At 42.8% G+C, this 25,901-nt stretch overlaps 1 protein-coding gene across 3 annotated transcripts in view; it reads right to left on the bottom strand.

The window, feature by feature from the left end:
* Positions 1–9,257: 9,257 nt before the first annotated feature.
* The window catches only part of HSF2BP (heat shock transcription factor 2 binding protein), a 31,585-nt gene continuing 14,941 nt past the window's right edge, over positions 9,258–25,901 (bottom strand). For all 3 annotated transcript variants that reach the window (XM_082074845.1, XM_082074846.1, XM_082074847.1), the window contains exons 6-8: positions 25,390–25,507; positions 18,384–18,487; positions 9,258–9,972 (exon numbers count right to left, since the gene is read on the bottom strand). In XM_082074845.1, coding sequence (XP_081930971.1) covers positions 9,764–9,972; positions 18,384–18,487; positions 25,390–25,507 — 431 coding nt within the window. In that variant the 3' untranslated portion in view covers positions 9,258–9,763. The remainder of the gene's footprint in view (positions 9,973–18,383; positions 18,488–25,389; positions 25,508–25,901) is intronic.

Below are 25,901 nucleotides of genomic sequence, written 5' to 3'. Positions count from 1 at the left end.
CTACATCCTCTGAGTCCCAGATAAGCCTGGCAGCTATACCCTACCTCATCCTGGGGGGCTGTATTTCAGGCCCCAGCCAGGAACCATGGAGACAGTATCTCCTGCCACCAGTGGAGCACAAACAGTATGATCTTGTGCCCAAAGAAACAGGTCTAAGAAACTGTAATTTTGTAGCACCAGAGCACTTCAAGGGAAATGCTCCGTTTGTGTAGTGATGTTTCATTTTTTGTGGTATTATAGCAGTGCCTTAGAAACATTTTCCAGCCCTTTCCTCTGTGCTCCTCTTGTGACAGCCTTATCAGCAAGGTTGCCAGTGGGCCACTCCCCACTGTGGACAGCCTATAGAGTAGAAATCACCTATCACCACAGAACACTCCATTATAATTAAAAATTCATGGCAAATGCACTATCCCCCTTTCTCCATTCTGAAAAATGTGTATCATTCCAGGGCCAAAGGTTTGTGGGATATCAAGCACTTTCCATTACAGGTTCAGTATACTGCTCAAAAGCTGCCTCCTCTGTGGCAGCTTCCACATCAGTTTCACTGTGCTCTCATGCTTGTAATCTGCCCTTGAAGCCTCCCCCTCTCCCTAGGCCACTTACAGCCGCACTATTGTTTTTAGCAGCTCAGCTTTTCAGCTGATCCCCAGAGGCAGTTCATTTTTTTCTGATTGTGTTCCAGGTTGCCATTGGCACTCATGAAACAGCTCCAGCACCTTTTGGCCCCTTGCCATTTACAGGCCAAGAAGGTACCTCCTTTCCCTTGGCTTCCTTACCCGAGATCTGTCTGCTGCTAGATTAGCTGCCTGGGCACTGGAGGCACTGGCTGTGTCTGACAAGCAATCTCAGAAGGTTTCCAGGGCAGTATTACACACTGTCAGCATTGTTAAAGCTGAATAGCTCGGCAGCGGCACATCAGGGCTGCACAGGACATCGTTGCTAGAGAGGCTTCCTGAAGGGGCTTCCTTACTGGAACAAGGGTGACTCACTCCTACTCAGCTGCTCTTCTTTCAAAGAGATGGAGCTTCTGCTGCAATGGGGTAGTAATGATGTTCATGAAAATTGCTCTGAAGGAATAAACAGTTACTGCAACAAAAAGGAGAGAAAGGATATGTTTGGGAAGAACAGCAATCACTATCGGTAGTTTCTTCCTGCTGTACAATTTCTGAGGGCATGAAGAGCTCTGCAGCTCTTTCTGTCAGGCACAGGATGAAGCACACACTGCATTTTCCAAAATGTGGCTGCACCCAGCCAAGCTGTGAAATGCAAGAAACAGACACAAGAGCAATGTGTTTCTGTATGCACATGCTGGGCATCTTGCAAGCACTACGGTAAGCCTATACATGCAAAGCAGAGGTAACCACTTGCCCATCTGCCACACTGGTGCTGTGACCACAGGCCCATTATGCACTACAGATCCCCCAGAAGTTCCCTGTTTCCCCTGAGAGCAGCTCTGCCCACACACCTCCAGTGCCAGTGAGGTCTGCTGGGGTGGGCAGGGACACATTGGGAGGCCAGCACTTGGGGTTAGTCTCTGTCTGCCCTTCGTGTTGGCTACCCTGTCCTTTGCCCCAGGTTAGTTACTCGGAAAAGGCAACCAGCATAATGCTAGCACCACTTTCTGGCCTTGGTGATTTCAGCCACCTCCCTAGAGTAAGGCAGCTCAGGAAAGTCATTCAGGATTGCATGTGCCAGTGCAGAAACATGGGGGCCCTGCTGCTGGGAGAAGAGCCCAGAGCATTGCCCAAACCCTGGGCAAAGAATCATATAGTTTGGGTTGGAAGGTACCTTCGCAGTTCATCCAGTTCAACCCCCTGCCATGAGCAGGGACATCTTCAACTAGATCAGGTTGCTCAGAGCCCTGTCCAGCCTGGCCTGGAATGTCTCCAGGGATGGGGCATCTACCACCTCTCTGGGCAACCTGGGCCAGTGTTTCACCACCCTCATTGGAAAAAATTTCTTCCTCATGTCTGGCCTGAATCTCCCCTCTTCTAGTTTAAAATTATTACCTCTTGTCCTGTCACAACAGGCCCTGCTAAAAAGTCTGTCTCCATTTTTCTTATAGGCCCTTTTTAAGTACCGAAAGGCTGCAATAAGGCCTCCCTGGAGCCTTCTCTTCTCCAGGCCCAACAGCCCCAACTCTCTCAGCCTGTCCTCACAGCAGAGCTGTTCCAGCCCTCTGATCTTCTTGATGGCCTCCTCTGGCCCCTCTCCAACAGGTCCATGTCTTTCCTGTACCTGGGGCTCCAGAGTTGGACGCAGGACTCCAGGTGGGGTCTCACCAGAGCAGAGGGGCAGTCACCTCCTTTAACCTGCTGCCCATGCCCTTTTTGATGCAGCCCAAGATACGATTTGCCTTCCGGGCTGCAAACACCCATTGCCGGTTCATGTCCAGTCTTTTGTCCACCAGTACCTCCCGAAGTCCTTCTTTGCAGGGCTGGACTCAGTCCCTTCATCCCCAGCCTGTATTGATACTGGGGGTTGCCCCGACCCAGGTGCAGGACCCTGTACCCATGTCTGCCCAAACCTCACTCAGCTGCTCTGCCCTGCCCATCACCTCCACAGAGACTTCACTCCCTCTCATGGCAGGCACCCAGCCCACTTTACAGTGGCAAGTTCCAGCCACATCTCAGTATGGTGTCAGGAGCACCTGGCTGCTGACTGCAGCTTCCCAGGGCTCTGCTGGGCTGATTAATGCTTCTCTTAACCCTCTTCCATGGCCATTCGTGCTGTGGAGGCAAGAGACGCTCAGCCTGAAAAGCTTCAGACAGCTCGCCGGCATGCAAAGTGGTCCTTTGGCCAAAAAACCTCCCTGATGTTTCCTCTCGGTGCCATCAACAGCAGCGTGGAGGAACATGGAGGAGCTGCCCTCAGTGCAACGAAGCTGGCTCACACCCACTTAGCCTGGCCCTGGGGTGCCACTGGCCATGTTTAAAAGTGTCTGAGGAGGCAGATAGAGATGAAGCAAGGCCCAGTGACCCCATGGAGCTACGCATGCCAACTCCTCATCGCCACGCCACAGCTCCCTCTCGTCCTGCTGCAGGTCTGGGGCAGCAGCTCGGCTCTGCTCCCCACCAGCTGGCTGGCTCTGTGGAAACCTCTGTTTCGGCAGAAGCTGCCTTCCACCCCACCTCCCAAAATGAAAAATCAGTCTCTTTCCTATTTACTGCAGCCCTCATGTCAGACCAGTGAGGCCCCAGCGGGAGCCCCATGGCTGTGCTGGCATGAATGGCACTGCCATTGCGATCTGCTCTAGATGAACCTCCTTCAGCAGGTGGGTTGGACTAGATGATCTCCAGAGGTCCCTTCCAACCCCAACCAGTCTGTGATTCTGTGATTCGGCCTCATGGCTCCTGTGGAGCCCCAGGCCTCCTGCCCTCAGCCACCAGTGCATGTTTCACTTACTATGGTGTCACCTTGCAGATATTCCACTTCTAATTACATGTTCTAGTGCATGTCTAGGAGTACTAACACTGATCCAGACTCACATCACAGCAACTTGGAGGACTTCTTACCCTAGTAGGAAGTCCCAATTCTCCTTGGCCTTTCAATGCACACCACCCTCTTCCCAATGACACCTGGAAACCCACAGGCTGAACAAATGGCAGAAGCCCTCCTGAAGACCTATCCTTGTGCTGCACCAAAGGTCCCAACAAGCCCCATGAGAGCTATAAAAACACCAGAAACCATAGTATCAAGTCCTCTGGTAAAGCTGTAGTACATTGGCAAGCAGCAATGGGCTGGTTGAACTCATCAGCTTTTGAACACTCCTTGGCTAAGCCCAAGAGTCCTTGAGATTGATTCTGGACACCACAGATCCTGCTCAGGAGGACAGGGTGCAGACCCAAGAACAGGGCTTCTTTTCCTGCTTGCTCCATTTTACATTTTGTGCCAATACAGGGTGACTACTGCACTTCATTTCACCCCAGTGGTGATCCAGCTACAGAAGAAAGGAGGCATTTCCCTCTCTGCAGAGAGCTTCAAACAGCTCAGTTGCTTTCCTAACACCCAACCCACCCTCCTGCCTCAGTTCAAAGCAAGACCCAGGTGTCACGAAAGCCACTTATACAGCTCCGTTGGACCTAACCTTCCCCATTCACCTGGCAGAACCACCCAGGTTACACAACATCTTGCCCTTCCCCAGCCTTGCCCTCAGTGATTGCCACCTCTCATGCCTGCAGCCCAACGGCAGAGAAAACGAAAAACACACGCATTCAAAAAGACTGAGCGCGTGGCATTCAGAAGTGCTTTAACAGCAGTCACGCCCACAGTAAAAATTACAGTCCTATAAATTACATGTGGAACTATAATTTGGTCAAAGTCTTTTTAAGGTTTCCGAATGAGCAAGTTATAGGTTGTAAAGGTCATCATAAAGCATTGGAGAAGTTAAAATCTGTATGACCTCAAAGAGTTTTCTGATTACTTTTTATCAGCTGTAACTTGCAACTCACAGATAGGAGAAGCAACTAGCAGGTGCAAAAGTTCCTGCATACAGATCAGGAAAACTGCCTACAGAACAACACAGACACCGCCAGATGCAGCTGCAAATTAGATGCTATGAATGGAAGGGAAGAGGCAGCCATGCTTTTCATTTCCTTTAACTTGTAGGGCATGCATTGGGCAAGGATAACAGAGGTTCTTTATTCCCCAGTAAAACTCCTTTCTCCTCACCTACCACATCCTTGCAGGACTGGAAGCAGCGGAGGAGATGAATCATATAACATTTACAAGACTTGTAAAATCTTATCAATTCTGAAGTCCAATTTGTGCTAATCAGTGCATATCACAAATGCAAATGTTAACCCAAAGGAACAGCCAAATGACTGGTGCAACCAGTTGAAACTGAATCAACTGAAAGTTCACTTGTGGCCATATGACCAAACAGCCACCCTTTCCCATTGTTCCTTGGACATACTTCCCGCTCTTAAACAATCATAACGGGACGATGTCTTGAACTCCAGTTCACCAGCTCTGCAATGAGCTCCTGGGAGCAGGCCAGCGTCAGCATGGAACCAAACACCAGCTTCCCTCAGGAACTAGACAGCTGGTTGCCGTTCTCATCCAAGATCGCGCAGTCCCCTTCAAAGGTGCCAGGCCACTCGTGCTGCCATGCCTGTCACTCAGCAGGTCTGCCCTCACACTGGGCCTTACTTTCTGCTACTGAGGTTTTCCAGTTCCATTTCAGCCAGCTCATAGTCCAGGCAAAACATCAGCATAAGGCACCACACGAAGAACTGGTGGGGCAGTACGTTACACAGCTAAGTTAAACTTAAGTTGCAAGAAATGCGTTTAGGGGAATCTCATTTATTTTTCCTTTGCATCTAGTTGATTATCAGCATCAAATACAAAAAGCCAATATTTCCCAGGAGCGTCAGCAAACTGACGTCATTCCAGCAGCTCTGTACGCAGTATACAAAACTGAAAGGAGTAAAGTTCAATTTTAATTGTGCAGCTGATACTGTGAAATAAACAGGCACTTTCTTCTAAGGATTGTTAAAACAGATTTTTCATCTTTTGAGATAGCTTAGTGTAAGAGTCAAATTTTGCCTTCAGTTATAAGGTTACAAATCTAGAGTAAATGACAAACTTCTCAAAGCAACACCAAACTCACATTTCTTCTTCACTGAAACTCTGAGATTGTGCAACGGAGGAAATTACAACGACAGAGTAACTGCAGACTTTGGACAGGGCTAATGACACTAGTGCTTTGATTGTGTGAACTGCCTTCACTCCTGCAAGCTAGTAATGTGATTAATCAATTACTACATAGAAGTATCCTGAACTTTTCAGCAGAATGTGGAAAGAGCAACACCATAAAGCTGATGTTTTCAAAATTATACGCTGAACAATTCATTTTAAAATAGTAAAACTTCCTAATGACCCAGTTTCAGACTGAAGCAAAATTTCACAGCAAAGTAAAACCAGAGATTTATAATGCACATGTTAACCAGTCTTCAACTGCATAGTGTTATATTGTGTTGTGTATCACACTTGTTCAACTTCATAAATAAAGTCTGGACACACTCTACACCCTTTGAGCATCACCTGTTTAGACACTTCCTTTTATTCATAAACTGTTGAAAAAAAAAACGGGTTTCAAGAGAGAAGGAGACTCAAAGAACTCCACAGTTGCCTAATTTCTGGCACTAGCCACATGAAGACAAACTAAGACCTTAAACACTTGTCCCCTCCAAAGAGGGATTTCTCAAGCTTATCAATAAACAAAGTTCTAAAACGCTGTCTGCAAAGAGCATGGGAACCCAAAAACTTGCTTTGTATCTATTATTGCAAAATAGACACCAAAGTGCCAGATTGATCTCACCTAATTTAAGCCATCTAAACTAAACAGTTGGCACCTTGTCTCAGCAAGTCACTGGAGCTTCCTCTACAGCCACTGGCATCAGACTCCCATTAATTTTAGCACAGAAAAATAAACAATAAAGAATTGATGATGCTGATTGGAGAGTATAGATCATCAGTTTATGATAGGTGCCAAGGTCTGGGAGAATCCCACCATGCTATGTCCAGCAGCAGGCATGGGCTATAGCAGACACCTGTATAGGAAGCTGCAGGCTTCATCCCACAGCAAAATGGTTGGATTAATTGCAACACAGCCCTAGACCTGCAGAGGAGCAGGAGGAGATGGCTGGTCCCTGGCTCCATCAAATATGGGATTGGGGAATAAAAGAACCTGAAGAACAGCAAAAAGATATAACAGCTCATAATAAAATCTGCAACTAGTAACGTTCAACTTATTTTACTAACATATTTAAGTATGAGAAACCTTAATGAAATTTCAAACACTCTGAAATCCTAAGGGGTCAGGCTTATCCCTGGCTTCTATCCACTTGCTCTACTTCAACACACTTCGATTCCAAAACAAAAAGTATTAGGAATTTTCTTCCCTATGATAACAAGTTCCCTTAACTGTTGTCTTTCTCATTTCCATGAACCCAAATAAAGAATTAAAACTCTAGCATTAATTGCAGACACCTATTCAAAGTAAATTTAGGGAAAACATAAAAGACTTTCCTAGAGGCCACAGTCACAGGTTCTCCCTGATGCTTCGGAGATTTTTCCTGTCTGGTATTTTTTGGAGATACATTGTGTTTCACAGATGTGGTGACTTTTTCTTATTTATCAATCCTGTATAATGAAACACTTAGTACAGAAAAAAGACTTTCTCAAGGTTGGTGGACCATTGATGGCTTGATTCTGAAAACAGTCCTGCTGAGCTACACCTGAAAATAAAGTCATCTGGGAGACATTCCAAGACTTACCATCAGACCTGAGCAGCTTGCTGGGGAAAAACTGTAGTGTCTCAAATCACCTACTTCAGCACAGCTTTCAAGTGCTGACCATGCCAGTGGACACACAATTAAAATGAACAGTCCTGAGTGTTTTGTTTCCTGATTTCATATGGAAATGAGGTTCAATTGCATTGTCAGTCCACCTCACAACATTGAATCTGTCAGTCAGTTCCCAGCAAACTTGACAGCAGGAGAAGACATCTCAAAGATAACCAAGCTCCCTCAAGCCCCATGACCAGCTAGGGTAACAGCAGAAAAGACCTAAATTAAAACCTTCATGATGGCAAAGCTGGCAGAGCGGCGTACATCCCGCTTGGCAGCAGCTAACCAGCTCATAGAATCGTCCTGGCTGGAAAAGACCTTTAAGATCACAGAATCATTTAGGCTGGAAGAGACCCTCAGGATCATCGAGTCCAACCATAACCTAACCTAACTCTAGCACTAAACCATGTCCCTAAGAACCTCATCTAAACGCCTTTTAAACACCTTCAAGGATGGTGACTCCACCACTTCCCTGGGCAGCCTGTTCCCATCCTGACAAGTCCAACCACCAACCTTGCACTGCCAAGTCCACCTCAGCACTGCACTTCAGCAGAGTATCCACAGCCAAAGCACAACTATGGTGCATGTGCATGTTCCTGTGTGATCTCCTAAGTGGCTGTGGAGACAACGCAGGGTTGGTTGCATGTGTCACACCGCAGATTAATAACCTGGCCACGAGCATCTGTGTCGCTCTCAGGTCACGCACTCCAGGCTGCCCCTCGGGTGGATTTGGCTTCAGGGGGAAGTGCTGGGAAGGACAGGGAAATTTTCAAGAAATATCTCAAACCTACAGGACGTGAGGCTCCACCAGCTCTTCTGCTCAAAGAACTACCTTTTTTCTTTTTCTGTTATTTACTGGCTTCCAAAAGTTTGATGAAAGACCTGCATGAGCAGATACCCATTAAACGAAAAGTGGATGACATTTAGTGTTTCTTGAACACTTTCATGAGTTGACATTCCAGGAAATTACCGATTATCATTTTGATCCCTTTAGGATTAAACTCTAGGAAGTTTAACTAGGACAGCAAGATAAGAAAACAAACCCAAAGAAAGCATGCTTTAAAGAATATTTAAAGCCTTCCAAAATCAGTAATTGGTAAGTTCAATGTAGTGTTGAATCAGACACAGGAGAACCCCATGCAACCCCCTCATGTATGCGAGACCTTAATCTTCATTTTAGACAGTCCCACATCAGGCTGCTACAGTTTGTAGAATTTGAGCCAATTATCTCAAGTAATTTTAAGCCGATTTATTACATTTCTAACTCTGAACATTCATCATTCTGCAGACAGCCTAATGAGAGATGACCTATACCTTATCTTACACATTTCAAAACAGTCTTCCCTCTAAAACTGTCTGTGAATCAAATCCTGTGGAGTTCAGTTCATGTTTTCTACACATTTGGATTAGAAGTCCACATTGCATTTTGTTAATACATTGGGTTCACAGCTGAGGTACCGCAACTTTAGTATGGAAGAAACGCTACCACAGCATTGCATATCTCATTTGCTATTCCCCTGAACAGCATCACCTAACTGCTGTGTTTCTGTCATCGCTGAAATGGATGCTACTTCTTTGTAAAAAAAATGTGTAAATTATACCAATACAAAGCACACAAATGTTTGTATTTACCACTGAGCTAAGCAAGCTGTACAGAGAAGCTCTGAGAAACACCAGAGCTGTGAGGGAATGCAGTGCTGCTCACGACAGAAGCAGCAGTTCATTTTAGCCTCTTCAGCGCACAACCAGGTAACACAGGCAACAGTCATTCATCTCTTTTCTTCAGGGCTTTCGAAAACACAATGGCTCAGTTGCTAGTACGCGTGGCAGCCACAGGCTGGGTCGTACTGCAGTTTGAGTGAATCTGAATGCGAATTTAGAAAGCAGAATCCATTACACGTTACGGAATTCAAGTTTTCTTTTATTAGAATAGAGGAAGAGAGGTGAGAAATAACAACAATAGAACTGGAACTTGGGATGCATTCTAACACGTAAGAGTTATGAAAAGCAACAAAGTTTTCCTCATAGTACAATAACTCTTCAGGATGGACCAAAAGGATTATATATGACTGCAATAAACTATATATTATCAATGACTGACATTGCTACTTTACTCCATATATATAAATAGACAACATAACCTGGATCATTTTTGAAACCCATTATCAACAAAACCCTACTCAATGAAATTAAGTCTGTCCCATCTCTACCAGATCACCTAAGATTATATTTGGGCAGCTAAAAGCCAACATGTTTTCCGAAGTATTATTTCAGTTGGGTTACCTAATTTCTGAAAAGGATTTTGTCAGAGCAACTTAGGCAGAGGTTTTTTTCAGTCAAGCCCATCTCCAACAACTCTTTCAGCATAAAAATATAGGAAAGACGTAAGCAGCTGGTGTCATAGAGCTCTTCTATGCTTCATACTCAAGTATTTTAAGATCTTCAAGTAGTTCTTTCGCAAGTGCTTGCAGATCTGCATTGCGGCTCTTTGACAGCGCAATGATACGCTGAAATGGCAAAGTGTCACGCATCTCGGAGGCTGACTTGGCTAATACTTCTGGCTCCAGAACCACAGACTGGAGGAGCCGCAGAGCATGAAGACAAACTTCTGTATCTGGGTCTAAAAGTGGGGGAGGAAAAAAATCCAGTGTTTACGAGAAGCGAGTCCAAAAAAGTAGAATTAAAGCTCTACAGTGTCGTTCCTTGGGACCCACCAGGCAGACAGGGAATAACTCCAGTTTCAGTAATTCACATCTGCCATTTGGTGCTGGCAGGCTCTAGAAGGAACCTGAAAACAACATCTTTGTCTTGCTCAGCAGTGTTGGGGAGGGAGGGATAACAAGGACCCTTTCTCTTGTTTTTCAAAATGTTGAAAATGCTATAAACCAGGGAATTTATCATCATGCATTTACCCGGTCACTACCCAAGTCGTATTGTTGGATGCAAAACAATTTAAGAGCAGAACAAGCTACATGCCATGACAAACAGACCAACTAATCAAATCTGCAGTAAATCACCAGGCTTTTCGCTAATTTCTTTTTATACAAGCCTTCAGACTTCTTCAAAGCTCAATGAAATATTAATCTTTATAAAACTTTCTGGTAACCATGTGTCAGCCTTCCAAGTGTTTAATTCATTCTACACAAAATTGAGATGGGTACTGAAGCTAAGCACTGCTGCTCAGGAATGCGTCAGAGAAATGCAGCAAAGGCCTTTGCTAGGAAAACATAGAATAACCGTACTGTTAAGAACACAGGATGCATTTTTAATTACTGACACATTAGGAGCATTATATTTTAATCGTTCACAACAGTCCATGTGCATTTAGTTGTTTATAGATTTATCAAAAGCATGCAGTAGAAAGCCCCATTTTTGCACTTCTCTGTGCTGCATATTTCAAATGAAAACGTATAATATACTTTAATGGCTGAAGCAGTTATTTGTTCCACGTGCCATACATATTTTATGTATTTGTCAGTAGCATAGCTAGTCTCCAGCAAGCTTTTGATAAAGCGTTGTACAGAAGTGTTCAGAAAAATTAATTCAGATCACTTTGCACACCACAGAGACCAAAATCTCACTGAAGGAGCATAAACGCGGTGCAGCGATAAACCACACCGTACTGAGTTTGAAGGAAGTGTTTGGTGGGCTGAGGCAAGTTATTTCTGTTCCCGGCGTATTTAATACCCAACACTGGTGACCTGAAAAACGACTAAGGAGAATTATTTGTTAAAGCATAAGGGGAAATGCTGAAAACACCCAGGGGAGAAAACAGAATGTGATGGACAGTGAAGATGACTATGGCTTTAAGCACGAAACATTGTCAAGATGGGAATTTTTAAGTAATTCCCACGAGCACATGGCTGAAGTATAATATTAAAGACTGTGACATCTGATCTATACCCACAAGTCAGGCACTATCTCCCTCTTACCCCATTTTCCATCATGAATGAGATACATAGGTCTTTTCTACCACACCTTCTTCCCTATTTACGGCATAAACCTCTTAAGAAAGAAATTCTGCTTTCTCCTGGGAAACCAGCAGAGTGGGGTATAATCTGAAGACACAGGAATTGTCCAAAACCAAACAATAACATGCATTTTCTGATTTTGTGTGCAACAAGAATCTTAGCTATTGAGCATGCTGGACAGCTTCAGACATTCAAAGTAGCATTTAAAAAAACCCCAATGACTAGTGCTTCACACCCCACAGAAGGGGCCATACCCATCGCACAGCCACTCCTATTGCTGCCACTGGGGCTGAAGGCTCTGAGGAGTCTCCATCATCATCTCCAGCAGTACCCGCAGGTGCCATTTTCTGAGTCATGAGCAATTGTAATTCATGGAGAAATGCACTGCAGCTCAGCCTCACATACAGCAAGACTTTATGTCCAGTGTCTTGGACATCAATACTTCAGTGAAACCTTTTGAAAAAAAGTTGGGTGCAAGTTTTGGTTTCAAGATTTATTCTGACCTACTCAAAATATGACTAAAAGCCATGAATTCATCCTCCCATTCCTTCCATTTCTGTCTTCAAGCCTGCCAGAGATTCTTTTTAATTCCTATATTTTTTTGCCAGATATAACATTCAAACTCTGCACATATCACCTGCCCCTTTGTCTGTACTTGGTATTATTCTACATTTATTCACCAGAATAGCAGCAACAAGCCACAGCCCAAATAGGTAAGAAGAAAGAAGCTTCTGGGAGTGAAATCTATGTAGTTCAATACAATCTTCCTCCATGTGACATGATTCCTCCATGAAATAAAGCCATTACTACTTTTAATGGCTTGCAGTACTGCTGAGAAGCTTCATGTATGTAAGATGTTTTAAATCCCTGGATAAAAAGTGCTTTGTTATTAATACTGTTACAGGCATCTATGTTACTATTATCTGCAAGCATTTAAAGGCTGTAGAAAGTGAGGAATTGATCAGGGAGAAAAGTGGTAGCAAGGGAGCTAACAAAATTAGGATCTGTAGGAGATCAGGAAATTATTTCCAGCTTGACGAGCAAGAACATTTTCCAGTAAGAGCAAAGAGGTTCTAGGAAGAATCTCCAGCAGCAGCCAGGGAAGCTCAGCGGCTTGAGTCACTCAAATGAAGAACAGATTAGGCACTCGGGCACACAGCGAAGGAAGGAAATGATCCTGCACCAGAAGACGACTTAATATGCATTTAACCTCTGATTGCCATTGTTTTGCATGTATTTTGAGATGCTTCGAGTTAAATAAATACATATGCCTTAAAATATACTCCCTTAGGATTACATGCGGTTTTGAGAATACTACTTATTATGGATAATCATGTTTTCTAAGAGGATTTTAAAAAAATACCCTAGATGTCTCTTGTCTCTCCAATATCATTAGGGATTTCTTTTCTAAAAACCCTGTCTGAAGAATACTCAGAAGAAATGTAAGGAATCTTCATTATTCAGCATTATATTTATTTCAATAGCTCCCAGATTTAGTAATTTCTACGCTAGCTGAGTAACATTTTGTTTGCACAGGATCAAAAAAATCCTTTAGCTGTAATCAAATCACTGCATCACATCCTCCCAACAACTAGCACACACATCTCTTCAACTCACATTCCAAAACTACAATCATGATTTCTGGGCAATAGGGGAAGAAATCAAGCTGCTTGCCTCAGCCAGGGATCACAAGTGCAGTGTAAGCCTACCATCATCATAAAATGCTGATGCAATTTTAACAAGGTGTTGAAACTGCCGGAGTTTGCTGACGTTCTGCTAGCTGCCAGCACTACCGTTTGATGTCACTGGCTTTCAGTCACCGACAAATGCAACCGATAACGTGGATAGATCTTAGTCACATCTGTCATTAGCACCGTGCTCTCAGATGAACCGTTCCCTACAGCAGGGTTTAAAGTAATTGCATTACATCAATGCTAAACAGCTTATCTGCAACTGGGTCTGAGTTGAGTGAACTCAATTTACACGTGCCCACACCATTCTCTGGCCACCTGAATGCAAGACTTATTACAAGCAAGCTGTTTACAGCTATGCCTATGCACAAAATCAGTATTTCAAAAGCTTCCCACTACTGTCGTAAATGTCATTCAATTCAATTACTGTCTGATTCTAGCATGAAGGGGCGTCCTGCCACTCCTCCTTTCTTTTTTATGAACCTGTCAGACTACCTACATTCACAGCATGCCTCACAAAGAGAGCCAGGGCCACAGCTTGCCCCATGTAAGATCTCTCTGCATTGCCACTGCTGGCAGAGCTGAGCCAGTATCTGCAGCAGCAGAGTCTTCTGGACGTTTTCATAACGCTGGTAGGTCTGAGGAGACAAGAAGTGTTGCAATACAGGTGCTACGTGGGGAAGGAGCAGGGAGAACACCATGGCAGAAAAAAGGCTGAGCTTTGCTGCTGCAGTTCCTACAGACACAAATACGCTTTCTCTCTGCAACATACTTGCCCTAGCTCCTGTGGAACAGCTGGGTTTGCTTCAGTCTCCTCCCTGGCCAAGGTGGCTGCTCTCACATGGAGCTCAGCTAACCTGAAATCCTCGCTCTCGCACAGACACACGCCTGTCACACTTGTATCTGGGAAATCCTTGAGAGTGACTCCCAGGGTCCAGATCAAAGCGGCAATTCAGTCCCAATTTGCCTGACTGCCACTTCGGGGCTGCGAGTGACAAGGAGCTTGCACAGACACGGCACTGTGGCTGGCAGATCTGCGGGTGAGCTGATAGATATATTGTCCAGCTCCCATCAATCCTAGCTTGGGCTTCTGAGGGTTCCCACAGGAGCAACTGGACAAGGCGAACAATCTAAGAACAAACATTCGCTTTACAGTGACAGATGCATTTACCAGAGTTGAAGTTTCTCGCATATATTCACATAAGGAGAAATACCGTGCCCGGCCCAGCTCCATCTGGGCAAGAATCATTCGCAGCAGCTGCTTAGAGTATGGAAAAGGGCAAGTGTTCAGTGATTCTTCCCCCAGCCACGTCCAGCCTCTCAGCTCACTGGGGTTCGAGGACTCTCTTCAGAGCTCACAGCTTTGCATTTAAGAAAATTGATGTGGTCTTAAAGGGCAAGAAGGGCAATCCTCTTCTTAAGACTAGTTTCACAGTCTGAAGAGTAAAACTGTTGCGCACTTGAAAGACCAGTAACTGACGTTTTGATTTACAAACAAAAATTTGCTTTAATACAGACATCAGTTTATAAATAGGGGGGTTCTGTATGTCCAGCTGTCATTTAAAACATACTGCCATGTAAATAACCTAAATTTTCTCACAGCCGTAACCAATTCAAACAGAAAAGCAAGGCATTAGAAATCTTCAGGGTTAGTCATGAAAAGCAAATATTGAAGGCTGCAGACAGCATTAGCAAAATGAGAACGTGCTTCATACAAGCATTTATAACAGAGCCCGTCATTTGCAAAGAATTTGAATAAACAAGGCTAGATTTCCGTGTGGAACTGTAGTGGAGGAAACTGAAGGGCAAGAACTAAAATTAGTCATACTTTTCTTGTTGTCTTTTGTTTAATGAAGTACCTGGAGCAATTTCCCAGCTATAGATGAGAAATGTTACTGACATAGTTTCTCTGAATTCCACACTTCCTCCTATATCCAAGGAGAGCAATTTTTTAAACTGCATTCAAAGAAAAGAAAAGTGGGGAAAACCAAATTGAAGATACAGGATAGCAAAAAACCAAAACAACAAATGAACTACAGAGCCTAAACTCACTTTCTCCAGCACCCATTTGTTGGCAGATGCTCTGCATGATCAAAAATATAAAACTTAAATCTAGTCTTTATTATTAATCACTGAGCTGACTGTGTCGTCTTATTCTTCAAAAGATCCTTGGCAGAGAAAATTCCCAGTCTATCTCTTCAGGAATTACAGAAGGAAAGTCCTATTGCATCTATAGATATAAAACACTAGAAAAAAAATATTGAGATATGTCAAGTGGATTTTCACCCAGAATTATGTAACTTCTTTTTCTATTGCTGGGGACAGGGCTTCTTTAAATCTGAAAGTTATGCGAAACCCTTAGCGAAGAGATCAACACAGGGACAGCAGCTGATGGGAGAAAACTAAAGCTGCCTGTATTCTCCAAGATGGGAACAGCTGCTCTGCAAACAAACAGTGCACCACAGGAAGAGAACTTCACTGATCCCACAAGCTGCTCCATGGACAGAAATTTGAGTCATCGTTCACGTGTTTTATGCTGTCACCAGGCTGGGAAGGTATAGGCAGGCATAGCTGATACCTACGCAAGAGTACAGCAGCTACGTAAGCTATCAAGATTACGCTCTTCAGTGATCAGTGTTGCTTATTAAAGGGTGTCCGTCTTTTAGGCAATGTTTACAAAGGTAGAAAAAGAAAAAATAAAAAGATAGCCCACCTCATAAAGTGCTAAAACTACAGAGATCTGCATTACCTTCAAAAAGTGTGTCAAACATTTGTTTTTCTCCTATTATCAGAATAGCCTCCAGCAGAAAGAGCTATTAGGAATTCTTGTAAGCGAGTGTGAAGTCATAAAAGCTAATTCAACTCTTCCAAAGACAGTAGGACAGATGAACCCACTTTGCTGTTAACATTCTTACTCCACTAGAAATCTTTATTAGATTTTTCTTTTCTTCCTTTCTCTTCCAATATGTCTTCAATGTCAAGGCATATTTCCATCTCTTCAAAAAGCCTGCTACACAACCTGAACCAAATCCCTCTTTGCTCCAGACACAACAAAGCACAATAAAGAAAATCAAGTTAATGGTTTGCTCTCTTCACTTAATGGAAAGGAGACATTCTTCTTCAGGGAACAAGAAAACTGGGCACAGACTGAGAATTCAGAGAAGGAATTTGAGGTATTTATCAGCTGTGTACAAGCCAGTGGGAGAAAAATAGCCTTGATATATAGGCTTAGGTCACAGACACTTGTAAATTGACAATGGAAAAGCAAATTGGAAAGTTCTCTGAAAATAATAAAAAAAAAGTCAGAAGATTATTTCTGGGGCCTCTCTTAGTGGGAATGCGATAAAAGCTTACGGAATTGTGGAAAGCTGAATCATCTCATAACCCTTAATCAAAACACTCTTTGAAGAAGCTTCCTGCAGGAAGGCGGCATATACAGGATACCCTGCCAGCAGAGTGCAGGGCTCTCTTCTCTTGCACAGCAAACACTGTTAAGCTGAATCACGGCTGGCAAGAAGCTAAAGATGCTGGGCACAAAAACAGGACAGGAGCAAGAATAAGAGGAACCTACTGAATTTTCCAAGTTGAAACATTTAGAAATAGATTAAATGTAGAGAAAACTAGAGAGATCTCATACAAAACAATGGGCACAAAATCAGGTCTTGGATCTGACCTTTCATCTGACATACCAACTAGTCAGCCCTCTCCCTCAACAGTGAGCAGACTTCCTCTGAAGTCAGAAATCTGCACCGGCAGATGTGGTTTATCTGAAAATCTTCCTCCTTGGCTGTAACTGGAGAACTTGTATTATCAAAGAGTGAAGGAATTAGCCATGCCTGTCCTTCCTTCTACAAGCCAGCCATACACAAATTAACACTTGCAAAATGCAGAGTAGTCTTTCCATTTCTTACTTCCATTAGCAGCTGCAAATTAATTATAACTGTGCCACATTTCATCCTCTTATGTGAGCTAGGAGCCTTCTTCAAACAACAAACTGCATCAAACAATTAGCTTCTTTTTTTTATCGCAACATTTAGAAGGGCACATTTTGGAATTTTTGAGGTTTTTTTTTTTTTCCTAGAACAACAGCTTATGTATATATTAGCCAAACATAAAGCAGAAGAAAAATCTGGACTAAGCACAAGAGAACAAAGGACCATGTACTCAGAGTTCTGCAAGAATACAGTTCTCAGACTATATAAAAAACCCTATAAAACTAGATTTTTTCCAGTCTTACAAGGATTACTTAATTTTCTGAGATCTCAGAAAAGAGAGCCTATGGCACTGCAAAGCAGGAAATTATGGGGTGAAAAGCACGAGTACCTACACTTCCTGTAAAACAGTGGAGGGAACTGTGAGCAGTACAAGTAGCTTCCAGTTTACCAGCTCAAATCAAAGCTTTTCCAAAACTTCCATATCAAATTATTCCTTGAAAAAGCAGATGCAACCTCTCTCGCTTCAGCTGCTGTTAGTGTGTACTAGTTGCATTTCAGTAGGGTTTTGCATAGCAGCAGAGAGCCAAGATGACTAACCTCTCCAGCCCTATAAACCACACACCAAAATCTCCTCACACACAAGCCAGAAAAACTTGAGAAAGCCAAGACAGAGCAACTCTAGGAGCAGTTCAAAGGCAGGAGAGTGTCATGGCTCTGTCCTTACCGCTGTCCTCAGCGTCCCTTACAAGCTGTGCACACAGCTGCCAGCCAAGTCCAACGCACGCTGGCAACGTCAATCTCTGCTGGCTCCTACGCAGGGATTTGAAGCCTCTGAAAGAGCAGAGCCTTGATGTCACTCATGTACCTGACAGTGGCAACAGAAATCCTTGACGTCCTTGAAGTCCTGCACCGGCCAAAGGCAGAGCTGGGAATAGTACTCAAGCCCTGCAAGCCCAAATCCTATTAGAGCACAAGGCCTCTCTTCAGCTGTAGAAGCGGTCACTTTTGTCACCAGTGACTATAGTTACAGAGGTTGGTTTATTTCCCCAAAAGGTGTTAGAACACAGTTACATTTTCTTTTGTTAAATGGTAGCAACCTGATAGGTAGTGTGTCCTCAGGGTTTATTTTAAAGTTGGTATGTGAAAATACAAGTGTCTTTTTAAAAACCACTTTACCAAATTTCTCCATTCCTTACTTCTAATTCTACCATCCCTAAATGTTATAGTCATGGAATATTGCACACAGTATCAAAATTGTTGTGAGAAATGCACATCGTCTCCCCCTAGCTATTTGCCCGTTTTGTTCACTTTTAATCTGACTAAAGCTATACATAATCGGGTTACAGATATACATTTCTGTTCTGTTAATTCTAACACCTATTGCCAATCTACAAACCCCAACTCACAATTTACAAGGTTCTTAGAGCAACTTACCATTCAATAGCCACCAAAGCAAAGGAATAAAACCTGGACTTTCACTGATGTACTTTAAGCCTTTCAAGTTGATACTCACGTTGTACAGCGACATTAGCATTAGCCTAGAATTGAAAGAAAAAACATGTGATGCCTTTTATTCTTTTGCATGTTTTGGCATCTTTTGCTATTTATGCCAAGCATGTACTGATGCAGAAGCCTATTGTAATAATTTATATTTTGATAAAAGAGATAAGTCTCAAATTACATATAAGCAATATTATGCAAAACCTTGCCTTGACTGTTCAGTCACGTATTTCAAACACATGGAAAAACATCCCATGCAAAAGTAAGAAAGTTTCGTCAAACTCCACGAGATCTGTTAGGTGAAACGTGCAAAACTAGGACTTGGTGTTACGCGACCACACTTATACAGCAGAGCTTTCATCTTGACAATCTCCAACGGGCAGATGACCATCTCAAATCAGCTGTTTGCCCTGACAAATTAAAGGGCCACTAGGAAACACAGAAAGCAAGCCTATATAATGAGTACTAGAAACAACGTCAAAGGAAGCCTCTGCAACACCTGCCTTTCTATACACTGACCCTCCAGTCAGCTGAAACATAGACAAGTTGCTTATGCCATCCTCTCTCAAGCATCAAGAGGGACCAGAGGAGGGTCACAAAAATGAACAGAGGGCTGGAACAGCTCTGCTGTGAGGACAGGCTGAGAGGGTTGGGGTTCTTGAGCCTGGAGAAGAGAAGGCTCCAGGGAGGCCTTGTTGGGCCCTTTCAGTACTTAAAAGGGGCTTGTAAGAAAGATGGGGACAGACTTTGTAGCAGGGCCTGTTGCAACAGGACAAGGGTGATGGTTTTAAATTAAAGGAGGGGAGATTCAGGCCAGACACGAAGAAAAAATTTTTCACCATGAGGGTGGTGAAACACTGTCCCAGGTTGCCCAGAGAGGTGGCAGATGCCCCATCCCTGAAGACATTCCAGGCCAGGCTGGACAGGGCTCTGAGCAACCTGATCTAGTTGAAGATGTCCCTGCTCATGGCTTTGAAGGTCCCTTCTGACCCAAACTGTTCTGTGATTCTACAATCCTCCTACTCCTCCTGCAAACAGGAACAGATGCAATATTTAGCCAGCATGCAGCAAACACCAATGTGGACTCTCTCAGCTGGCAGGGGAAGTTACTACGCGTACAGAAGCCTTTGGAAGAAGTGGATGGGCCTGAAGGAGGGAAAAGGAAGGTATTAGTAGTCCCGGGTCTGCTTTGCACGCTCCCTCCTAAACTAGACTCATCCCTTCTGCTGTGGGTGCAAGGCAGAGAAGCAGCTCGCTCTGCCTCCCCTCCAGCCCCTTGCAGTCTGGCAGGGCCAGTCCATCTGGGCCACTGAGTGAGGCTCCGCTGTGACAAAAACAACTGCTGGTCTTTTATTAGGTCATCATGGACTTCTCTACTTACTCTGCCTTCAGGAATCCAGACTATGTTCAATGTGCAGGTGGATTTTTTTTTTTTAAGTCAACAACAATGGAATTCAATTTGGCTGTAAATTGTGCTCTTGTCTTAGCATGGACCAAACCCGGGATAACAAAGGCCAAAATGGTATTCTCACCTGCACCTCTTCAAAACTGTTTCAAATAACATTTGGACTCACTCAAAGCCCCCTCCCCCCGCCCCCCCCTTTTTTTAGAAGGTAATTTGTTTTTCTCTTTTATTATGGCCATTGATGTTGAAGGACAGAACCCATAACCTGACTTCCAGGTAACAGAGAAGGTCTGTGGCCTGGCAACTAGAAAATATTTCCTTAATCGAGCAATTAAAAAAAACTAAAATGACATCGCTGACAAAACAAAACTGTTGCTCGCACACCAGTGTGTAAACAACAAAAAAATACACATAGTAAGTATATGTTAATTTCAGCCACATTTTCAACAGCTTCCGAACCCAGGATTTATCAGCCTCCTAAAACAGGAAGTTCCTTAGTCATTTTGGGGCTGAATACATCACAGATCTTAAATTAAAGTCTCAACTTCTCTACAGGGAGAAAACAAGGTAGGCTGGAGAAGGCTCTGCATTTTAAAAGGACCACTCGAGCCTGCTGATCCCACTGGCTTCTCCCATGGTGGCTCATGCTGAAGACACTGCAAACACGAAAAGTTTCAGTATGATCAGTAACTTGCAAAATCTGAAGTGGGTTTGGCTACTGATACCCCCTCAGCCTTAGTCATGACAGAGCTGGGGGAATTCTGTAAGGTACAGGAGGCTGCATGCAGAAGTGGCAGCTCTGCCTCTTTATGCCCCAAAAAAAGAGTCATACTCTGGAGTCAAAAGTTTTCTTACAAATTCTTTCACTCTTCTAGAGGTGTTCTCCTGTCCTGACTTTTATGCAGATCATCTCTACATCTGTGGAGTAGTTGAAGGGAGAGGTCATTAGTGACACTTTATGCTATGTTATGATGGATGCTCTCTCATTTTTATTTTATTTCTTTTCAAAGATGATAACACCCAAGTCAATTTTCTGGACAATGGAAAAGGAAGATGAATGAGCAGGGCTCCTACAACATTTACAGAACATGCCATCATACCCACTCACAGCTGGGTGCTGGGTTACATACAAAACAATTACAGAGAAACAGGAATGGGCTGGAATGTCCTTCTCTGTTCTGGGGCCAGTTTGGCAGCTGCTATCTCCCATGACTGCGATAAACCTGCATGTCACTGCACTGCCATCATTTCCAAACAAGAGGGAAATAACGTTATTCCAAATGGACTTCACACCTCGCATCCTATTCTCAAACGAGTTCTCATGGTTTAAGTTACTACGCCACCAGCAGACTTTCAGACCCTCTCAGTGCACACCTTCAGAAAGAAAGGAAAGGAAAGTAACCCTGATCGGGTCAGCCTGCAGTGGAAGAGGCGTTGAGTTGTATTATGTGCTACACCACTGGAGGTTTGATCACCCAGGGTCTTAAGCAGCAGAAAAAAAAAAGGAACAGTAGATTTAATAATCTACTTCATCAGTGGCAACCACCAAGCAGTGAGGTGTGCTGTGGAAATAAAATTGATGCTTGGCAACGTTCCTTGTCTTACAGCCTCTGCAGCTTCTACTTGGGTTCCAGAATTCAGGCCCTGACAAAGGAGCACGGCTGTAATTATTATACCTATAATCAGCCAGAATGAGATGATCTATAGAACAGTATCTTATAAGGGAAAATGTTGACATTTCTTGACAGTGCCTTTCATCCTTAATCTGTTTGACATTTGCAGTTAGAAATAAAGTGACGTAAAAAGATGCGGCTATGTTTGTATTTTTACTTCTCTTGTTTGCTTTGTGTAGACAAAGTGGACTGGTGGTGGTGACCCAGGGAACTGTGGTGGTTTTGGAGTGTCAAAAGAAGACACAACCCACCCCACAAGCCAATTTAAGGCCCTAATCCAAAAGTGGCCGTGTATTATTACTAATTAAACACACTCACCTGAGCACGGCACAGAAGCATTTCCAGGCTTTTTATACCACATTCACCTCTACTACTTGCACATTCTAATGAAGTATTTTTTGCAATAATTATTGCAAAAGTGCTTATTGAAGCAAACTTGACACACACCATTACTGGATAAGCAATACTTTCTGTGGTTGTTTGGTTGTTTTTTGCTGTTGTTTTTTGTTTGTTTGGGGGATGTATTTGTTTATTTCCATTTGGTTTTTCTTGTCATTTTGGTTTTTCATGTGGAGAGCTTTTTAATTATGCATTTCATAGTCTTCCTGTTTAGGCAAGCCAAATGTAATTAACACCTTGTACTAACGTACCTGCCAATGCTTTCTCTAAAATCTAGAACTACAAGCACAGCTAAAGACTCTTCTCTTCTGCTCAATACATGGGATTGGTACATAAAACGTACTATAATAAGTACTAAAGTACTTATTTTTACTGCCTACTTTCAACTGCTACGTTAGCAAAGATGAAGATTCCTAACAGTTTAATTAAAGGTATTAACAATTGTGTAAATGTTTATTGACTGCCTAACGTTGACGAATGTTGAACTGAGAAGAAAACCTGAAGTCTGTTACACCACTGCTATTTCGGGAAGGCAAAGATACCCATGAGATTTCAGTCCCAGCAGTGACATAGATGCTTTGGACATATTTATTAATATTATGTACTTATGGTCTACAATGAATATTGTAGCAGTGCTGGAATAAACGACAACTTTCCCCTGTAAATTTTTTATTTATATACTGTTACAAGTGAAACACAGAATTGCTAGAACTAGAATAGGAAGACAACTCCTTTCTTTATCATCTTGTTTTGTTTGAAATTGCTGTGTGAAGAATTAGACTGAGAGTTTCCCCTGATTTGTCACACAGTAAAACATTTCTGAAAATAAAAGCTAGAACTGTAAAACCACAAAACCGAGCAAAGGACAAACATATCACTGAAAATAATAAGCCAAATTTTTTTCTTTAACTGATTAAATTTTAAGTTGATGATGGCCTTCTGTGTAACACTATGGTGATATTTTGAGAAAAACACATTGCTTTTCCAAAACAACGTACAGACGTTTTCATCCATTAGGTATAGTTTTAAAAATGCGTCTGCCTATGTATATTTCTATAAGTGTGCGTATGTAAACATTATTTATGATGACTCCAGAGTCTGTCTATCCCTAACTCTGAAATTTCACTAAAATTTCTGTTAACTATCATATCCATATCTCACGCTCATCTGTCATTTTGTACTGCCTTATGTTCCTTTTGGTAGGGAGAAAAGGGAGTTTCTGATACACCTGCTTATGAAAATGTTAATTATTTAAGATTAATAAGCAGCTAAGAAGCCTTAACTGCAGAGAACCCTGGGGGTTTCTGGGCTGGGAGAGTGGAAAATCCCCAAAAAGGACAGGAAGGAGATCTAGTGTTAGAAGTGGGGTTTAAGAACTGAACACAGACAAGACGCATAGGGCGCTCATAGACAAAACGGAAACCTGACCACACACAAGAAAGACAAACACAGGGGAAACATTTTGCACTAAAACATTTGGGCAAATTAAGATCCCTCGTTCCATGACCAGGCCATGAAAGAATCTCCTTTCTGGCATTTGCTCTAATGTCATAATACAGCACTTTTTTTATCAAATGGCAAGTTCAAAGAAAGATTATTGGAAAACATTATCACTGCACTGAATTCAAGTTATTATAACATACACTTAATGTTTCTCATTTATCAAATACCTCAAGCAACCTCTTTTTTAGGCTTCACTCAATTTGTTAGCTTAAGAGGCCGGCCCCTATTGAATCCCTAGCCACTTAATGGGATTGTTTTATGTATATTTTATCAGTATTGCTGTATGGCAGCCAAGTTTATAACACCATGTGTAATTCTTCTGCAAAGCAGACAGATTTTTAAATATAATTAAAAAAACACCCAAAACATCAGTTCAAAAGGAAGGCCTTGACATCCAATTACATCAATACAACCTGAAATGATCAAAAATAATCTATCTGGACCCACAGGCACACATCTTCTTGAAATTCAGAGTGTGTGTCTGTGTGTGTGTGTGTTTAGGAACACTTTCCTCTCCCTCCTCCTCTCAAAATAAAGTCTCCTCTTGTTATCTTTTTTCTGTACAGATTTTGAAACAGTATAGGTCCTTTTTGCATTTGGTTTGTTTGTTATATACATGAAGGCACAAATTGCCTTTTCTTTCTTGAAATTCTCATACAAATCCTTCAGCTGGGGCTTTACAAAAAACATTCCCACTGCTACAAGAGTTAACTACCCTGTTTCTAGCACTGACCTTCAAGCCCAACACTTGGGAAACACAGTAAATGACTGACATTAAAGTATCTGACCACTACCTACAGCACAGGCTGTTCAGCTTCCCCCTGGTTACCCAATGGGGAAAGTCAAGCACCTCTGGAGGGCAACTCGCTCCCCCTAACACTGTGGGGAGCGACCACCTGCCAGCACCACCTCCTTACACCAACTGTGGGGAGGAGCCCAGACAGTTCACAGATACTCGACATATCACTTTCTGATAGCTGAGGTAAGGCAAGATAAAACCTATCCAAAGTTAAGACTGAGCCTGATTTCAGGCCTGTCACGTACAACCTGCCTAAATGTGTGTGTGGACACAGTCAAGCTACTGTGGCTGATGGGCTTGCTGTTTGTCAGCTGAGCTGTGACAGCTGCCTTGGGTATGAATTCTTTTGTGTGTGTGTGTGTATGTGTGTCCCATTTATGAGAAAAAAAAAAAAAAAAACACAGCCGAGTGTGAACAAATTAACCAGGTGTACGGGACAACTGCCCACAGCTTAGCGGATAAGCACGTATTCATTAGGTCACAGTAATTTGCTCAGTCAAGGCCATATACCCTCAGCTTGTAACAGCTCTGAGAAAAAGGCAAAGATGACAGTTTATTTAATCTCTCTATCAGCTGGAAAGCACCACTTTTGCAGCACCTGAACTCTGCAACATAGCCTTTTCTTTACAATGCTGTATCATAATGTCCCTTTATAGGCATTACCTTTTACAAACTTAACTGCATGGTGCTTCTGGCTACTAGCAACATAAACTATTTTAACTTTTGCTCTTCACAGAAAAATAACTAATTTCTTCCCTAAGCGGATGTAGCATTTCACAGTCTTCATCCTGGAAGCGAATAAATATGAGTCCACATTTTCCACATCCTCTCTGTTTTAAAACTTGACCTCACACCTTCTTTATCTGACTCTAACTCACAATACCTTCCTAAGGTAAAGGAGTGCATCCCTGCTCATCCCTACAGTATTATGGTGCTTAAGAGACTTACAAAGAGACGCAAAACCTGTATGAAGCTAGCGTTGTAGCCAAGCCTGGTATATCTGCAAGGAATGCTACTGTGAAAAGAATTTCCAAAAATTATATTTCCTCTACAGAAAAGGAAATAATGGGGGAGTGGGAAAACTGCTCTCATCACTGGGACCTACACTGCAAGATAATGCATTTCATTTGAAAGGAAAAAAAGAGAATAAAGTTGTCATACACTTTGAATTTGGTACAGAGCCCCGGCTTCATGTCTCCCAGTAGGTGCATCATGGTGTCCAGTAATTCACGACATGAACTAACCAAGAAATCACGGCCACATGCCAGTGCTGCCACATCTGTGAGAGAACATAAAACATCACCATGAAAATCTCATTTAAAACAAAAGTTTATGCTAACAATCAGGATCACTAAAAAGATACATCAGCTGTCAAGAATGAACTACGGCATCTATATAAACTTCGAACTATATTAAGCTATGTAGCAAATACTGAAGCAGCAAATTATCCCGGTAAAACTCCTTCAGAATTCTACTTCGATAATTGAAATATTTATTCAGCGCAGCCAGGATCCTGATAGTAACACAGTGAATTAAGAAACAGAAGTCTGGATTCATCCACAAATAATGTGTGACTGAAGCAAAGCTGACCCCCATTAGAAGTCTCAATTTAAAGAAACAAAACTGCAGATTGTTTTTACAATCGCTCAATCCAATATACCTGGCACATTACA

Source organism: Streptopelia decaocto, assembly GCF_964273445.1.
Source record: "Streptopelia decaocto genome assembly, chromosome: 1".
NCBI lineage: Eukaryota > Metazoa > Chordata > Aves > Columbiformes > Columbidae > Streptopelia > Streptopelia decaocto.
This window is presented reverse-complemented; position numbering and strand designations above follow the sequence as displayed.